Source organism: Panulirus ornatus, chromosome 1 (assembly GCF_036320965.1).
Source record: "Panulirus ornatus isolate Po-2019 chromosome 1, ASM3632096v1, whole genome shotgun sequence".
Lineage (NCBI taxonomy): Eukaryota > Metazoa > Arthropoda > Malacostraca > Decapoda > Palinuridae > Panulirus > Panulirus ornatus.
The window spans coordinates 84,378,650-84,397,357 of record NC_092224.1 but is presented as its reverse complement, the minus strand read 5'-3'; the positions used below and the strand labels follow the sequence as shown (position 1 = coordinate 84,397,357).

The following is an 18,708-nucleotide window of genomic DNA, read 5'->3' as shown; positions in this document are numbered from 1 at the left end:
GTTGAATCCCTCCTCAACTACCATATCCTCAGACATCTTGAATCTTTCTGTCTTCTCTGTCATCACAAGTATAGCTTCCATAAGGCATGATCCATTAGTGATACTCTTCCCTATCTTACTAATGTCAGGTCAACATCCCTGAAGGATTTTAGAGAATCGTATGTAGTCGCCCTTGATATGTCCAAAGCATTTGACAGTGTGTGGTCCTGGGGTCTCATCTCTAGGCTCTCCTCTTTTGGCCTCCCTCATATCTAGCTTTTGCTCTGGTGAAGCATGGTGTGCTCATCCTCCTCACAGGCTCAGACTAGGGAGACTGAATGTGTGTGAATGAAACCAATATAAAGACAGAGACAGGTCTTATGATGGAGGAGAGAAACCTGGGAGTTCAAGCTCAGTGTAAAACAAGCTAAAGGTGAAAGTGTAAGAATGCTTTGGGAATGTTGTAGAGATAAAGTTAGAGATTAGTGTCACGGTGAGGAGTTGTAAGGATGTGTTAAAGAGTACAGTAGGGAAATGATATCATTACTGATGTGGATAAAAAGGAAATTGGATTATGAAAGGTGCTCATGCACCTGAAGATGAGAGGACTAAAGTTGAAAAGCAAGTGTTTTTGGAAGGAGCTGGGTAAGTGCATCAAGTTTTGATGGATGGGTAATTTGAATGAGAGTGTGGGTAATGAGGCAGTTGAGTATTTAACTGAGGGGCATGGAGTAACTGGGCTTGTGTATAAGAATGATTAACAGCTTGAGGTGTCATCCGCTGAAAAGAACATGTCACAAGAATATTTGGTTTAAAAACTGGGACATACTTGAGTATATAAGGGTGGGTAGTAAAGATGGTATTATTGGATTATGTACTAAGACATACGTATGCAAAGAAGAGACAACTGAATGTGAATATGTTGAGTAGGCCAGGTGGTAAGATGTTTGATCATCAAATGGTGGGGCCAAGCATGAAGGTCTGTAAAGGCTTTAGGAAATACGAAAACAAATTAGGTGGGAAAGGGTCATGAAAATGATGATAAGCTTGAAAGAGAAGCTTGGGAGAAGATACCAGAAGAGACACAGTAGAATAGAATGATAAAAAAGGTAAATGAAGCTAAGGGAGTGGGTGAAAAATGGGAAGTGTTCAGGGAAACAATGATTACATGTGTGTGAGAAGTGTGTGGCATGTGGGAGAAGGACAGGTGAAAATGGCTAGTGTGAGAGGTGGAATGAGAAAGTTATATAGCTAGTGAAAGAGTAAAGAGGTGTATGGGAGTCATTTGTCAGGAAGGAGTGCAAATGATTGGGAAATATGAGAAAGCAGCAGGTGGCTGAAAAAGATGGAAAATGGTGATTAGGGTGAGCAAGTATCAGAAAACTTCAGGAAAAATAAAAAAAATGTTTTAGAAAGAGGTTAAAAGTACGAGAAAAACAAGACAACAAACAAAAACATCAACAAAAGAGGGAAGTGGGGAAGTGGTGACAGGTAGGAAAAAGGTGAAAAAGAAATGGAATAAGTATTCTGAGGGGCTGATGAGTGGGTGACTCCATTCATTTTTCTATTTATTGTGTTTTCATCAATGTGGTCTCCAAATTCCAACTTCTCAATTATGATCGCTCCTAAGTCTTTAATTACCAGTATGCATATTCACCAAATTCCTTTCCTGTTGGCCATTTGTCAGGTGTATCCAATGTGTCATTCATCCCTCCATAACTTAGTTGCTTGAATTTCTCTTCATCTAAATGCTACAAAGTTTTCTTTTTCCTTGTGACATTTGAAAAATATCTCAAGTATAATGGTTGAGTTTGGAATTGTGTATCTATCTCTTTTCAAACAGAATTTTTATTTCTACCTGCTTCTGTTAACTCTGGGGAGAAAGTGTAAAGATGATAAGAGCGTAGTGGATGTAAGGGTATAATGGCGACAAGAGTGCACCTAGAAATTTGAGAAGGGTGGGAGAGGCCATGATAAGGGTATCATAAGCTGATACATCATGGTTTGAGAAAAAAGGGAAATTGTGTTGTATAACTTTACCTAAGCACTATTCATATCACTTATGTAGGCATGTTAGACTTGATTTTGTTGGTTGCCTGTACTTACCAAAGGAAAATCTTTTGACACACAATAGCCTTCATAACTAAAGATATATGAATTACTTTTGCATCAGAGGAAAGTTCAATTCATTCTTTCCAATTTTGGTTGAATTGTACAATAATTGCCAAAATTCAGTGACGTGACATGTAACTGGTTTCTTCTCTATGTCTATCTATATCTCTGAATCCTGTTCCCAAATGGAACACCCTCATGAGGGAGTATTCAGAGTATATAAAATGGCAGGCCAAAATAAGCTTTATCCAAGGACACTGAAGGAGTTGATAAATGAGATAGTTAAACCATTGCCTGCTCTATTCAAAAAATTATGTGCTACAAAAAATGTTCCAGAAGAATGGGTATTTGCCAATGTAATTCCCTCTAAGGCTCAGTCCTCTGTTCCTAACGCTACCTTGCTGGTGCAGGAAATGGTGAATATGTATGGTATGGAACACTTCTTTCTTTCTTCTTTCATACTATTTGCCATTTCCCGCGATAGCGAGGTAGCGTTAAGAACAGAGGACTGGGTCTTTGGGGGAATATCCTCACCTGGCCCTCTTCTCTGTTCCTTCTTTTGGGAAAAAAAAAAAAAAAAAAAAAAAAAAAAAACGAGAGAGGAGGATTTCCAGCCTCCCGCTCCCTTCCCTTTTAGTCGCCTTCTACAACACGCAGGGAATACGTGGGAAGTATTCTTTCTCCCCTATCCCCATATGGAACACTGATATTAATAAAAGGTACTAAATCATAACCCGGGAATTATCGTCCAATTAGCTTAAAGTCTGTAGCTGATAAACTAATGGAAACCATCATTTGCATAAAGATTGTGAAAAATTTAATGACCACTGCTTAATGAACGATTTTCAGCATGGTTTGCAATGAAATTACCCATGTTTGACAAATTTAACTGATATCTTTTATGATATAATCAATGTGTAAGAGGAAGGAAAAGCAGTTCTGGTCATCCATTTAGATTTTCTAAGAGCATTCCATAAAGTTCCTTATCAAAGTTTACTAAAACAAAAAGTTAGGTCACATGATACAGATAGGGTTGTACTTGAATGGTTAGGAAACTGGCTGACTGGTTGTAAACAAAGAGTGGAGACCAATGGTCAAGCCTCAAAATGGTTACACATAACAAGTGGTATGCCACAAGGATCAGTCTTGGGACCGGATCTCTTTCTCACATATATTAACAATACTGATGGAGGGCTCCACTGTAAGATCTTTAAATTTGTGGATGATACAAAGGTAAGAAATAAATCTCCATCAGAAACAAGTGGTACAACACGGGGGTCAGTCTTGGGACTGGTTCTATTTCTCATATATATCAACAATACTGATAATGAGCTTCACAGTAAGACCTCTAAATTCCTGGATGATGCTAAGATGGGAAATAAATCTACAACAGAAACCGAATACCTGCAACTTCAATCTGACAAATTGATGGACTGGGCTAACAGGTGGCAAATGAATATTAACACTGGTAAATGCAGTTTTATATAGTGGTAGTAAAAATGAAAAGGTAAACTACAGGAGGAATTCTGCTAAGCCACAAGAGGTCAATGAGGAAAAGGACTTGGTTGTAATAATTTCTGATGGCCAAGCAAGTAACACATTGAAGCAGTGAAAGGGGGGCAAACAAAACTCTTGGATCTATATGAAGGATTTTTTTTTAATAAGTCTTGGGAAATTATCTTCACTCTGTGAAACTCACCGGTGTCCCCCCATTTTGAATAATGTGTTCGGTTTGGGTCACCCTATTTGAGGAAAGACAGACAGAATGGAGAGAGTACAGGGGTGAGCTACCAAGATGATTCCGGCCTGAGAAACAAATCCTATGAGAGCCAACAAAATTAAATCTATTCAGCTTAGAAAAAGAGAAGGTAGAGAAGTGATCCAATACAGGAATCCAAAATAATTAAAGGCTTCAATAATCTCAATCTAATGAGCTACTTAAGAATAGATTCATCTGATTTCACTCGTAGGAAAGGATATAAACTCATGGGCAAATGATTCAACTAAAATGAGGTTAGATAATTTTTCTTCATCAGGAACTTAACATATGGAATTATTTACCAATTTGAGTAGTTGATAGCAGTACCGTAGATATTTTTTTCATACATATTTGCCATTCCCTGCATTAGCGAGGTAGCATTAAGAACAGAGGACTGAGCCTTGGAGGGAATATCCTCATTGGCCTCATTCTCTGTTCCTTCTTTTAGTCGCCTTCTATGACATGCAGGGAATATGTGGGAAGTATTCTTTCTCCCCATCTCCAGGGATAACCATAGATATGTTTAACCATATACTTGATAAATTCTTTACTTCAAATCTACAACTGAGAATATTTGCAATATGCAGCTACATGATAAGTTTACATAGAGGTCTTCCTCTTTAATCTGCCTTTCTACTGCTATCTCAATAATCCATAAGTTTCTGTTCTCTTCCACTATCACAAACTGCCTCAATAGGACCCATCAGTCTGTTACTCTTTGAAGTCAGTTGTATAACTGTTGTATTCTAACCTCTGACATACCTTACTTATAAGTGCCTTCACCCCAACTACCCTAAGTAGAACACATGGCCCAGTACCCCCCTCCCATAAGCCACAGAGTGAAAGCAAAAGTTTAATGGAGATGAAGGGGTAGTGAAAATAGCTTCTGAACCTGAATCATAAAATTCAAGTCAATAGGCAGCATAGTAAAGCTGTACTGTGATGAAGACAAGGATGTGGAGGAGATGGCATTTGACAGAGGAATATGTTGTTAGGGGTGCACAGAAGATGAGGGTGTAGTGAAAAAGTAGTTTAGTAAAGATAAGGGTGTACTGAAGAAGATGTTTACTGAAGGTGAGGGTAAAATGAAGATGTAGTTTAGTGAAGATGAGAGTATAATTAATATGGACTTTGACCTGACACCTAAAATGATCAAAGCCAACCACAGATAATATAGTTAATGGAGGTGCAAGAAACCATACTTACAAGCTGGCAAAGTGTAAAAAGATATATTCATCCTAACAATGAGTGAATCATTCTTTATAACCTATGACAATAAAGATTTACTTGAGAATCAGTTTTTGACAACATACCTGTCTTTTTCCATCTTCACTTATCAAGATGCGAAATCTATCCCGTTCACTTGCATCACTCAATGATAGATTTGTTCTTGTGATTATGATATCCAAAGAACATTTTGCTCGAACAACTCCTTTAGGGCTGTCCACAGTGAAGCATGATGGGTTATTACATAGCACTGAAATGGTAAAGGGAAATCAACATAAAATAAATGAATTGATATAATGCAATGTACTGAACTAACAGCAACACCCACATTCAGAGAATCATATACATATTACCACCGCAATTCCTAAGTACGAAATCACAGCATCACTAATATCTATGGCCTTTCTGTAAATTGCAGGTGGAGGGCAAAAAGAGATTAAAAGCAGTAAATGTGTTTCACATGGTGCATGAAAAATAAAAAAAATAAGATGGTAAGTGCCAAGAAGAGTGAGATAATGGATTCTAATGGGAGAGATGAAGGCAGACATGGCAACATTATACTGAACTGCAAGATTTGGATGGGTGATGATCAGTTGAAAGAGATTAGATAACAATGGTCGACAAAATTTTTATCCTTTTCTGTCCCACAAACTATAATAGGTGGACCTTACAGTACATTTTATGCTGAATTAGAATCTGCATTTAGAATTTTTCTATCAGGCATGGTTTTTAATTGGCAAAGCAATTAAATCTTATGAGTGTATCATTCATTCATACATAAGGCTTGTATTACACTTATAAAACTTACCTCTATAATGTAAAAGTGTACAATTTTTGGCTATCTTTGGCCTCAAGAACATCCCTCCTTAAGTGTCCAGCAGTAATCTGCCAAGACAGAGGAGCTCCATTTTCCTTGGTACTACTTTTTTATGTCCAAAGTGTCCTGGTGAAAGCTTTTGATGTGCTCACCACTAACTGCCCTGAGATTTTCCAGGAAAAAGTCTAAGTGTGAGTCCAAGAAGTTAATTTTACACATTGCACCCAATATGTAGACTCACTGTACCCCAGAGCTTTATATGTAGACTCACTACACCCCAAAGTTTTATATGAAGTCAATGTACCTTATACAACATCATAGCAGTTTTCTGATCTGATTTCCCCTAAAATCTTTGCAAACTCTCTTAATAACAGCAATGCAGTTTTTTCAACTTCAATTTGCTCTTCATTGAACTTTTCATCTTGAAGCAGTTCCCCAATCTGTGGTCCTACAAAAAATACCCTCCATGATTTTTGCTTCACTGATTCAGGGGCATTTATTCCTCAAATATGTGAATCCATGGCCAGTTCTATCCATACCTTAGACAAGCTTAATATGCATAGGAGGCAGATAAAGTTTCTCAGGATCAGTGAGAGGAGGATTGGTGACATTCTTCTTCAATTGAGTCAGTGATGTTTGTTTTGGCCACACTTTCTTTACATAATGATTTCTCTTGTCCCAACTGCCCCACTCTCAGGGGAAACAACAGAACTGAGTGTAACCAAATCACATTCCAAGTAAAATTGCCAAAACATTTAGGTCACCACATACATTCCACTTAAAGTCCCCATACTTAATTTTTTCCAAAAGAAGCTTCATTTTATCATATGATTTCTGCATGTTAGCTGCATGAGCCAGAAGAATGGAGGGGAACTCATTTTCATTGTGGAGAAGAACCGTTTTCAAGCTTACTTTTGATGAATCAATAAACAAGCGCCACTCATCTGTGTTATGTACGAGGCCAAGTACCTCCATAACACAGCAAACATCATTGCAAAACACTAGACCATCTTCAAGGGAGAAAAATTATTTGAAAGTGACATGGCTATCAAGATAAAAACAAACTACAGTTTCATTCTGGAGAAGATTCCAGCCCCTTAACCTGAAACCCAAAGGTTCAGCTTGCTTCTTAGACAAACTTAAATAATGGACGAGATCATTAATATCTTTACACAGCATATGTGGTTCACTTAAAGAACAGCTTGCTTCAAATGTTGGATTCATATTTTCTTCTACTTGGTCTACTTTCTCATCACCAGACCAATCATCACTCAATGTCATATTTCTTGGAGGCCTGGCACAGGTTATTCCTGACTGAGGTGCTGGCTTCATAGCAGATGGTAAATTAGGATATTGAAAAGTATGCTTGAATTTTCATGTTATACCATTTACATTTGTCAGGCAGAAATAGCAAGCCAAAGCATGATCTTTGGGTTCTTTCCAAACCATAAGACTGGCAAAAGGCATATGGCATGAACCTTTTGCCCATGCTAAGAGAAGCCTGCCTCATGTAAACAACAAATATTGGGGCCCAACTTTTATCTTGGTCACCCACCTTACAACCAAAGTAATGCTCATAGCATTTTTCAATGAGGGGTGTGAAAAATCATTTTTGTGATACAAATGTCAATTCACTGCAGATGTAGCAGAGAGAATTTACACTATTTATAGTTTCTCGGCATTATAATGATGAGTGGGGTATCAGCACAACACTTGAATACATGAGATCGCAATCTGTCAATAGAATGGAAAAGACACTGTTTACACATTGAGTTCTAGCCTGCAAATGAAAGAGAACTGCAAGTCAGGTGTGGGCATTGTTTGAATGTCCCAACATTTCCAGTCAATTTCTGCAGGCCCCTAGAGACTTATTTATCTAAGGTAGTGCTTTCAAAAAGAAGTTATTGCACTTCACAAACAATGAAAATCGCTGTGTTTGTTAAACTTTTTTCAAATGTATGTGATGATAAGTGAGTATGCTGGAACAAAAAAAACTGCATGATAGAGAAATTCTGAAAATATATTTGGACTCAGTCTGCAAAAGTACATAACACAGATTTTTTTTTCAATGGAAAATCTTTTTGTTGACCAGTGTACTCTAAGAAACTGGGATTAATTTACACAAACACAGTCAAATCAAAGGAGAAATGAAGGCCAGCATTACAAAGGGGAAGAAAAAGACCATGCATGCAAATAATGGCTGAGGACAGCATAGTTCTCTCAAGTCTAATCTAAGATTCATGAAACTGATATATAAACTATCTAAGGCTGAGGTGTAAACACAAACACAGTGTGTAGTTATCATAGATAACTGCATGTTTTAAGGTAATAAATTCCAAAACAACTTAAATTAAGTAAGTCATGTGACTCACCTGTCTCCAATTTCTAATGAACTGTTTGGCTTCCTAAAATAAAAAGGGTCAGAAATAGTTTCACTTTTACAGTGAAAATATTTAAAACCCACTGTACTAAAGCATATCAAGGTTGGTTGATCTAACTTCATGAACTGATTTACAGTTAATCATGCCCCTATAAATAAGATTCACACTAAATATAGTATTCTAATTGGTTCTTACACTACCTCTTGACATCCAAAGCATTGTGTTACCATCAATATACAATAAGATTTACTCAGGTAACAAACTAATACACTCTTATCAAATTTCTTTTAAGATTTCCATTTCCTGCAGTGTTAAGTGCAATAAGCTTTCTCTTCTCATTATCACTTGCATGCTTTTTGGATGCCATCATGGGGTCAAAATCTTTTTAAAATATGACATAAATATAGTAACTGTAAAAAGCAAGGACCTCACAGTAACATATTCATAAGTGAGAGCAATGACTAATACTGCACTGCATGGTAAACAGAGGCCAACTTTGGAAACATGCACGAAATTGGTGGAAATCTTGAATACAAAGTATCAAGGATTTTGTGAGTTTACAATTCTTAGAAACACGGCTTTATGACAGCCTTCCTCTGTAAGTAGAGAATCAAACATCCAAAACCTGTGAGGCCAAGCTTGTTTTAGATTTTAGAAATTTTGGTTTTCAGAATGCTATAATACAACAGCTCACCCAACAGAGTCCAAGGCAAAGTGTAACCCTATAATGGCCACTCATAGGAATAATTTAGACAGAAAAAAATTGTTTTACTATGTCAATATTGGGGCCTTTCTAAGAAATTTTCATTGTGCATTTTTTATTTGTTCAGTTTCTAAACGTCAAAGTTCGTCTAATCAAGAACCCCATCTGCGCCACTTATCAGCTTCACCAGTCACCACACTAATCCCTTCTACAATATTTGGCCTGCACTAAGAAGCACTTTTGCTGAAAAATATAACAATTTCAGAGCAATAACATTTCACCATCAAATCATTTTTTCCTGAAAGATACACTGTATTTATCATTTTGGGAAAAACTGGGCCAAGAATGAGAACAGATGGAGCAAATATCAACATTTTGGCAGGTACAGGATTACTGCTGGCTTTCTCTTGGCCAAAGACTACCTAGTATTCCTTGGTTGGGCCTGTTATGCAAGACCTGCATTGCCTTGGAAGTTACTTTTGGTTTTCAGTGTTTTTTGGTTTTGAAATTTAATTTATGAGTTTTCAACATGTACTTACAATGGCACATACCAGCTAGAATGTGGTGGATACATGTCAATGTGTCAAAGCTTCAAAACGTCTGACTAAGAAGAAGAAAAACATTGCAACTTTGTAAAAGATAGCTTGAATTGCAAAGCATACTTAAAATACACTTCTCAATATGAACGAGACTCTATTTCTTATTTCTATTTAAGCATGACTTTCCAATACTGTACTAATGTTTCTACCAAATCCAGTGGGCTTAAATATCCTACAGGTAGGACATAAAACTATGGAAACACTGCTACAAATTTGATTAAACAAAACTAACCTTACTTTATAGTATTTTTCCATCTCCTCTGCTTGACCTGAGCATAATTTCACATTACCAGTCAATTAAATTACTGTTACAGTATCACATCAAGTGTTATCTCAAAGTAAAAAACGTACCTGAAAAGGAGATATGGAAGTCATAGGGGTTGTACAAGGTCACAATTTGCTTGTGAGTACTCTGATCAGCGACGTAAAAAGTAAGTGACTGGGGAAAGACGAAAACTGGGAGTCTTCCATCCAGCCCACTTGATTGCATCACCACATTACCTGAGGAAATTTACGATCAGAATATGTAAACAAAAAGCAAAATAGTGCATATATACATTCAGCAAGAAAGATAGTGAATGCACCCTTTCTTCATCTGTTCCTGGTGCTACTTCATTAACGTGAAATGGCGATCAAGTATGAAAAAAAATCTTTTCAGTTCCATGTTTTGCCTGTCAGGTACCCCCTTCTTATGCTATCCATCTTTTACTTGTCAGCCACTACTTTCATATTGCAATCCATCTTTTACTTGTCAGCCACCCCTCTCATAAGCTACTTTTCTTAGACTTTCTCATTCTTCACCTTATTTCAATATGTCCCCTTCACACAGTCAACTGCCCATTCCACTCTTAAACACTCATGTTTTACTTGCACACATGTTGCATACCTTTCAACAAAATTATCTACAATTGATGGTCCATTATTTCACTTTCACAGCCACTTATCTTCATCCTGGGGGAATCCTGAACATTTCCAAACCACTTTTTCTGGACCCCCTTAATCATAATAGAAAATAACTATGGCCCTTTAGTGACTAAACTCACTACCAGCCATGCTTGTTAACCACTGTGCTTCTGTGACCCAGATCTTTAAATCGAGACTAAAGGTCAAAATATTACAAAATCTGAAGAAAAATTGATTTAATCAAGATATCTTTTTTTATTTATTATAAAATATAAATAAATAAATAAATAAATAAATAAAAAAAAAAAATAAAAAAAAAAAAAAAATGGGGAGGTGATAACAAGTAGTGGTGATGTGAGAAGGAGATGGAATGAGTATTTTGAAGGTTTGTTGAATGTGTCTGATGACAGAGTGGCAGATATAGGGTGTTTGGGTCGAGGTGGTGTGCAAAGTGAGAGGGTTAGGGAAAATGATTTGGTAAACAGAGAAGAGGTAGTAAAAGCTTTGCGGAAGATGAAAGCCGGCAAGGCAGCAGGTTTGGATGGTATTGCAGTGGAATTTGTTAAAAAAGGGGGTGACTGTATTGTTGACTGGTTGGTAAGGTTATTTAATGTATGTATGACTCATGGTGAGGTGCCTGAGGATTGGCAGAATGCGTGCATAGTGCCATTGTACAAAGGCAAAGGGGATAAGAGTGAGTGCTCAAATTACAGAGGTATAAGTTTGTTGAGTATTCCTGGTAAATTATATGGGAGGGTATTGATTGAGAGGGTGAAGGCATGTACAGAGCATCAGATTGGGGAAGAGCAGTGTGGTTTCAGAAGTGGTAGAGGATGTGTGGATCAGGTGTTTGCTTTGAAGAATGTATGTGAGAAATACTTAGAAAAGCAAATGGATTTGTATGTAGCATTTATGGATCTGGAGAAGGCATATGATAGAGTTGATAGAGATGCTCTGTGGAAGGTATTAAGAATATATGGTGTGGGAGGCAAGTTGTTAGAAGCAGTGAAAAGTTTTTATTGAGGATGTAAGGCATGTGTACGTGTAGGAAGAGAGGAAAGTGATTGGTTCTCAGTGAATGTAGGTTTGCGGCAGGGGTGTGTGATGTCTCCATGGTTGTTTAATTTGTTTATGGATGGGGTTGTTAGGGAGGTAAATGCAAGAGTTTTGGAAAGAGGGGCAAGTATGAAGTCTGTTGGGGATGAGAGAGCTTGGGAAGTGAGTCAGTTGTTGTTCGCTGATGATACAGCGCTGGTGGCGGATTCATGTGAGAAACTGCAGAAGCTGGTGACGGAGTTTGGTAAAGTGTGTGGAAGAAGAAAGTTAAGAGTAAATGTGAATAAGAGCAAGGTTATTAGGTACAGTAGGGTTGAGGGTCAAGTCAATTGGGAGGTGAGTTTGAATGGAGAAAAACTGGAGGAAGTGAAGTGTTTTAGATATCTGGGAGTGGATCTGTCAGCGGATGGAACCATGGAAGCGGAAGTGGATCATAGGGTGGGGGAGGGGGCGAAAATTTTGGGAGCCTTGAAGAATGTGTGGAAGTCGAGAACATTATCCCGGAAAGCAAAAATGGGTATGTTTGAAGGAATAGTGGTTCCAACAATGTTGTATGGTTGCGAGGCGTGGGCTATGGATAGAGTTGTGCGCAGGAGGATGGATGTGCTGGAAATGAGATGTTTGAGGACAATGTGTGGTGTGAGGTGGTTTGATCGAGTAAGTAACGTAAGGGTAAGAGAGATGTGTGGAAATAAAAAGAGCGTGGTTGAGAGAGCAGAAGAGGGTGTTTTGAAATGGTTTGGGCACATGGAGAGAATGAGTGGGGAAAGATTGACCAAGAGGATATATGTGTCGGAGGTGGAGGGAACGAGGAGAAGAGGGAGACCAAATTGGAGGTGGAAAGATGGAGTGAAAAGGATTTTGTGTGATCGGGGCCTGAACATGCAGGAGGGTGTAAGGAGGGCAAGAAATAGAGTGAATTGGAGCGATGTGGTATACAGGGGTTGACGTGCTGTCAGTGGATTGAATCAAGGCATGTGAAGCGTCCGGGGTAAACCATGGAAAGCTGTGTAGGTATGTATATTTGCGTGTGTGGACGTGTGTATGTACATGTGTATGGGGGGGGGGGTTGGGCCATTTCTTTCGTCTGTTTCCTTGCGCTACCTCGCAGACGCGGGAGACAGCGACAAGGTATTAAAAAAAAAAAAAAAAAAAGAAAAAAAAAAAAAAATCTTTTTTTATTTATTATACTATGACGCTGTCTCCTGCATCTTCATTTACAATATCATATTTGTTTTTGTAAAGGTATAGAGAAATTCTTCTATCAACCAAGTGTGTTGTCCAACTTGCTTCCAATATTTGAATTTGACTGATGTACACTGACACCATGTTCTTGACATGTGTGCACAGTAAGCATGTGTGGGCATTTCATACATGTATATTACAATTTTGATTGAACTGTATCATCAAAGTGGTGTGTGTAACTGAATTTTCTACAAACAGTATATTACAATAAAGCTGTATGGTTAAAAAAAATGACAAATATCAATGATGCATCAATATCTGCAATATCAATGACTTCTAATTCATATAAGGGGTGGTGGATGAAGTAGAAGGGTTAAGGGGGATAAGCCTTGTAGTACAAATTCACTAAATGACTCATTCTCTATGGGTACTATTTATAAATATATATATGCATGGTATGAGAGTTGAATTTAAGAAAGGGGACTACTTTATTAATTGGTTTGTGAGATAATCAATGTTTGTATGGATTATGGTGAAGAGCTTGAGGATTGGCAGAATGCCTGTATAGTGCTACTATACAAAGGCAAAGGGGATAAAAGTGAGTATTCAAACCAGAGGCATATGTTTGGTGAGTATTCCTGGAAAATTGTATGAGAGGGTATTGAACGAGAGGAAGAATGCATGTACAGAGCATCAGATTGGGGGGAGGAGCAGTGTGGTTTCAGAAGTGGTAGAGGGTATGTGGATTAGGTGTTTGCTCTGAAGAATGTGTGAGAAATACTTAGAAAATTCTAAAAGATGGATTTTTATGTAGCACTTATGGATCTGGAGAAGGCATATGATAGGGTTGATAGAGATGCTTTGAGGAAGGTCCTAAGAGTATATGGTGTGGGAGGTAAGCTGCTAGAAGCAGTGAGTTTTTATCAAGGGTGTAAGGCACGTGAATGAGTAAGAAGGGAGGAGAGTGACTGGTTCCCAGTGAAGGTCAGTCTGAAGCAGGGGCGTGTGATGTTTTGGAGAGAGGGGCGAGTCTGCAGTATGCTGGGGATGAGAGGGCCTGGGAAGTGAGTCAGTTGTTGTTTGCCGATGATACTGAAGTGGTGGCTGATTTGACAAAGAAACTGCATCAATTGATAACTGAGTTTGGAAAAGTGTGTAAAAGGAGAAAGACGAGAGTAAATGTGAATAAGAGCAAGGTTATTAGGTTCAGCAGGGTTGAGGGGCAAGTTAGTTGGAATATAAGTCTGAATGGAGAAAAATTGCTTTAGATATCTGGGAGTGGACTTAGCAGTGAATGGAACCATGGAAGTGGAAGCGAGTCATAGGGTGGGGGAGGGGGGCGAAGGTTCTGGGAGTGAAGAAGAATGTGTGGAAAGAGCGAACATTATCTCAGAAAGCAAAAACTGGGTGTTTAAAGGAATAGTTCTTCCAACAATATCATATGGTTGCAAGGGTGGATGTGTTGGAAATGAGATGTTTGAGGACAATATGTGGTGTGAGGTGGTTTGATCAAGTAAGTAATGAAAGGGTGAGAGAGATGTATGGCAATAAAAAGAGTGTGATTGAGAGAGCAACAGAGGGTGTATTGAAATGATTTGGTTACATGGAGAGAATGAATGAGGAAAAATTGACAAAGAGGATATATGTGTCAGAGGTGGAGGGAATGACGAGAAGTGGGAGACCAAACTGGAGGTGGAAGGATGGAGTGAAAAAGATTTTGAGCGATCGGAGCCTGAACATGCAGGAGGGTGAAAGGCGTGCAAGGAATAAAGTGAACTGGAATGATGTGGTATACCAGGGTCGACGTGCAGTCAGTGGATTGAACCAGGGCATGTGAAGCGTCTGGGGTAAACCATGGAAAGTTGTGTGGCCTGGATGTGGAAAGGAAGCTGTGGTTTCGGTGCATTATGCATGACAGCTAGAGACTGAGTGTGAATGAATGTGTCCTTTGTTGTCTTTTCCTAGTGCTACCTCGCGCACATGCTGGGGGAGGGGGTTGTCATTTCATGTGTGGTGGGGTGGCGATGGGAATGAATTATGGGCAGACAGTATGAATTATGTACGTGTATATATATATATTTTTTTTATTATTATACTTTGTCGCTGTCTCCCGCGTTTGCAAGGTAGCGCAAGGAAACAGACAAAAGAAATACGCAGTATGTTGTGGATGAGAGAACTTGGGAAGTGAGTCAGTTGTTGTTCGCTGATGATACAGCGCTGGTGGATGATTCGGGTTAGAAACTGCAGAAGCTGGTGAATGAGTTTGGTAAAGTGTGTGAAAGAAGAAAGCTGAGAGTAAATGTGAATAAGAGCAAGGTTATTAGGTACAGTAAGGTTGAGGGACAAGTCAACTGGGAGGTAAGTTTGAATGGAGAAAAACTGGAGGAAGTGAAGTGTTTTAGATATCTGCGAGTGGATTTGGCAGCGGATGGAACCATGGAAGCAGAAATGAATCATTGGGTGGGGGAGGGGGCGAAAGTTTTGGGAGCGTTGAATAATGTGTGGAAGTTGAGAATGTTATCTTGGAAAGCAAAAATGGGTATGTTTGAAGGAATAGTGGTTCCAACAATGTTATATGGTTGCGAGGCGTGGGCTATAGACAGAGTTGTGCGGAGGAGGGTGGATGTGCTGGAAATGAGATGTTTGAGGACAATATGTGGTGTGAGGTGGTTTGATCGAGTAAGTAATAGCAGGGTAAGCGAGATGCGTGGTAATAAAAAGAGCGTGGTTGAGAGAGCAGAGAAGGGTGTTTTGAAATGGTTTGGTCACATGGAGAGGATGAGTGAGGAAAGATTGACAAAGAGAATATATGTGTCAGTGGAGGAGGAAATGAGAAGTGGGAGACCAAATTGGAGGTGGAAAGTTGGAGTGAGAAAGATTTTGAGTGATCGGGGCCTGAACGTGCAGGAGGGTGAAAGTCGTGCAAGGAATAGAGTGAATTGGAATGATGTGGTATACCGAGGTCGAAGTGCTGTCAATGAGGATTGAATCAGGACATGCGAAGCGTCTGGGGTAAACCATGGAAAGTTCTGTGGGGCTGGATGAGAAAAGGGAGCTGTGGTTTCAGCACATTATACATGACAGCTAGAGACTGAGTGTGAATGAATGTGGCCTTTGTTGTCTTTTCCTAGCGCTACCTCGCGCAAATGCGGGGGGAGGTTTTCATTTCATGTGTGGTGGGGTGGTGAATAGGAATGAATAAGGGTAGACAGTATGAATTATGTACGTGTATATATGTATATGTCAGCACGTGTATATATATATATATGCATACGTTGAGATGTATAGGTATTTATATGTGCGTGTGTGGACGTGTATGTATAAACATGTGTATGTGGGTGGGTTGGGCCATTCTTTCGTCTGTTTCCTAGCGCTACCTCGCTAACATGGGAGTGGGTGACAAAGTATAATGATAATAAAGTGTGTGAAAGAAGAAAGTTAAGAGTAAATGTGAATAAGAGCAAGGTTATTAGGTACAGTAGGGTTGAAGGTCAATTCAATTGGGAGGTGAGTTTGAATGGAGAAAAACTGGAGGAAGTGAAGTGTTTTAGATATCTGGGAGTGGATCTGGCAGCGGATGGAACCATGGAAGCGGAAGTGGATCATAGGGTGGGGGAGGGGGCGAAAATTCTGGGAGCCTTGAAGAATGTGTGGTAGTCGAGAACATTATCTCGGAAAGCAAAAATGGGTATGTTTGAAGGAATAGTGGTTCCAACAATGTTGTATGGTTGCGAGGCGTGGACTATGGATAGAGTTGTGCACAGGAGGATGGATGTGCTGGAAATGAGATGTTTGAGGACAATGTGTGGTGTGAGGTGGTTTGATCGAGTAAGTAACGTAAGGGTAAGAGAGATGTGTGGAAATAAAAAGAGCGTGGTTGAGAGAGCAGAAGAGGGTGTTTTGAAATGGTTTGGTCACATGGAGAGAATGATTGAGGAAAGATTGACCAAGAGGATATATGTGTCAGAGGTGGAGGGAACGAGAAGAGGGAGACCAAATTGGAGGTGGAAAGATGGAGTGAAAAAGATTTTGAGTGATCGGGGCCTGAACATGCAGGAGGGTGAAAGGAGGGCAAAGAATAGAGTGAATTGGATCGATGTGGTATACCGGGGTTGACGTGCTGTCAGTGGACTGAATCAAGGCATGTGTATGGGGGTGGGTTGGGCCATTTCTTTCGTCTGTTTCCTTGCGCTACCTCGCAAACGCTAGAGACAGCGACAAAGCAAAAAAAAAAAAAAATATATATATAAATGTTTGTCTGTGTGTGTGTGTGTGTGTGTGTGTGTGTGTTGATGGGTCTTTCTTCATCTGTTTCCTGGCGCTACTTTGCTGATGTGAGAAACAGCGATCAAGTATTACATATAAAAAAAAACAGCATATACAGTTACAATACTGAATTGCTTCAAGAGAAAGGTAGTCTCTGAAGAAAGTACCAGCACTGACCAAGGTGATAGATACTTAGCAGCCACACAAATGTTAAAAAATGGGGGATTTAAACAAATTCCACAAAAATTAGCACTCAGCTACTATGGAGTCTTCATATGGTTATTCCTATGAGTTAATGATGGTATATGTGTATCGTTCAGCTACTAGAAAAGGTTGGTGAGGTGTTCATATGTTCTGTTGATTTTTCACAAATGTTTAACCTACTTGTGCATTAGTCACCTCTAAACATTCCGATATATACAAACCTCACTAATATTGTCGTATTCCATACTGCTCAACAATAAAGAATCTTCAAATTCATGCTCCTTAACTGTTATTGTGTTCTCAAAATACTACAATAGCAATGCAGATCAAAGAACTCAATGTTTATAGTTAATAATCATGCGGAGCTATGCTGTACATTTACCAACAGGACACATTTTAACTGCTAGGCGAGGTTAGATAAGTTTTTCCATATTATGTTGATTTATACTGTAATTCATCAGGTCATCCTTGCATTGCTAGTAGCTCTGGATATTAAGTGATTTCAGTTGGCAATGCTAATGTAGTATTTAGAGAATTCAATAACAGCTGTAGAGTAAGATTTGGAATATCATATATAACTGAACAACATCAAATAAGGTGACAGAAGTTAAGGTTACATGTGTTGTGGAAAATGTAGAGTTAATCAATGTATAAGGTATTATAAAATACCAGAAGATTCAATGAAATCCTAGACTAGTAACTGAAATGATAGTTGAAATATGCCCTCAAATTCACCTGCTGATGGGCATGGGGATGGCATGGCCACTCACAGTGTCATATGTTTGGTAACATCCAATCCCAACTGCTTTGTGTTCAATCATGGGTAAGACTGGTACATTTAAACCAATACGTTGAACATCAAAACAGATCTTGAATGCAGGGAGGAAAGGAGAGGTTTTCGTAGTTTGTTATCTTCTACTTTAACCCCATATTATCCGTCATACTACTGTTACGAAATATCATTCAGGACAACAAAATGCTCAAAAATCATGCTCCAGTATTTACCGTATTGTCCAATTACTACACTAGCAATGTGCAAATAAATCACTCAATATCCAAAGCTAACAGCAACGAGGAGCTCAAGCTGAATTACCATTTCTGGGGTAGCTTCACTTTGATTGACAATAATCTACCTAACAATTTTCCTAATCTTACTAAGCCTCGCCACTTACTTCTTAACATCGTAGAATACGGAAAACATTATTTCGGTCACACTTATACTACATCAAAAACAATAAACCACAGCAAAAACACTATCAAATCCAATATATAATTGAGTAGCGACCCTAAACTCGTACTTTACCCCTAATATCTACCACTGTCTTACTTTATACAGATAAGGACGATGACAACGACGCACCAAGGGCAGATGGTGAAGAAGTCGCCCTTGAGTGGATGACAGTCCTTCAGGGTACTTGTCACTGTATATAAACTTCCTTTTCACCGTCAGAACGTCACTGATCGTAAATCACGGACAAGATCAATCTATGGCCAACCTTCAAGGTGAAAGACCTACC

The 18,708-nt window shown here is 38.9% G+C and overlaps 1 protein-coding gene across 6 annotated transcripts in view; it reads right to left on the bottom strand.

Annotated features, from left to right (window-relative positions):
- The window catches only part of LOC139750275 (motile sperm domain-containing protein 1), a 64,575-nt gene that overhangs the window by 23,262 nt on the left and 22,605 nt on the right, over nucleotides 1–18,708 (bottom strand). For 4 of the 6 annotated variants that reach the window (XM_071664872.1, XM_071664882.1, XM_071664863.1 and 1 more), the window contains 2 exons: nucleotides 9,929–10,078; nucleotides 5,164–5,327 (listed from right to left, as the gene is read on the bottom strand). In XM_071664872.1, coding sequence (XP_071520973.1) covers nucleotides 5,164–5,327; nucleotides 9,929–10,078 — 314 coding nt within the window. Of the gene's footprint in view, nucleotides 1–5,163; nucleotides 5,328–9,928; nucleotides 10,079–18,363; nucleotides 18,468–18,707 lie in introns of those variants that run through there. The other 2 variants (XM_071664900.1, XM_071664891.1) reach the window with 2 other exon arrangements.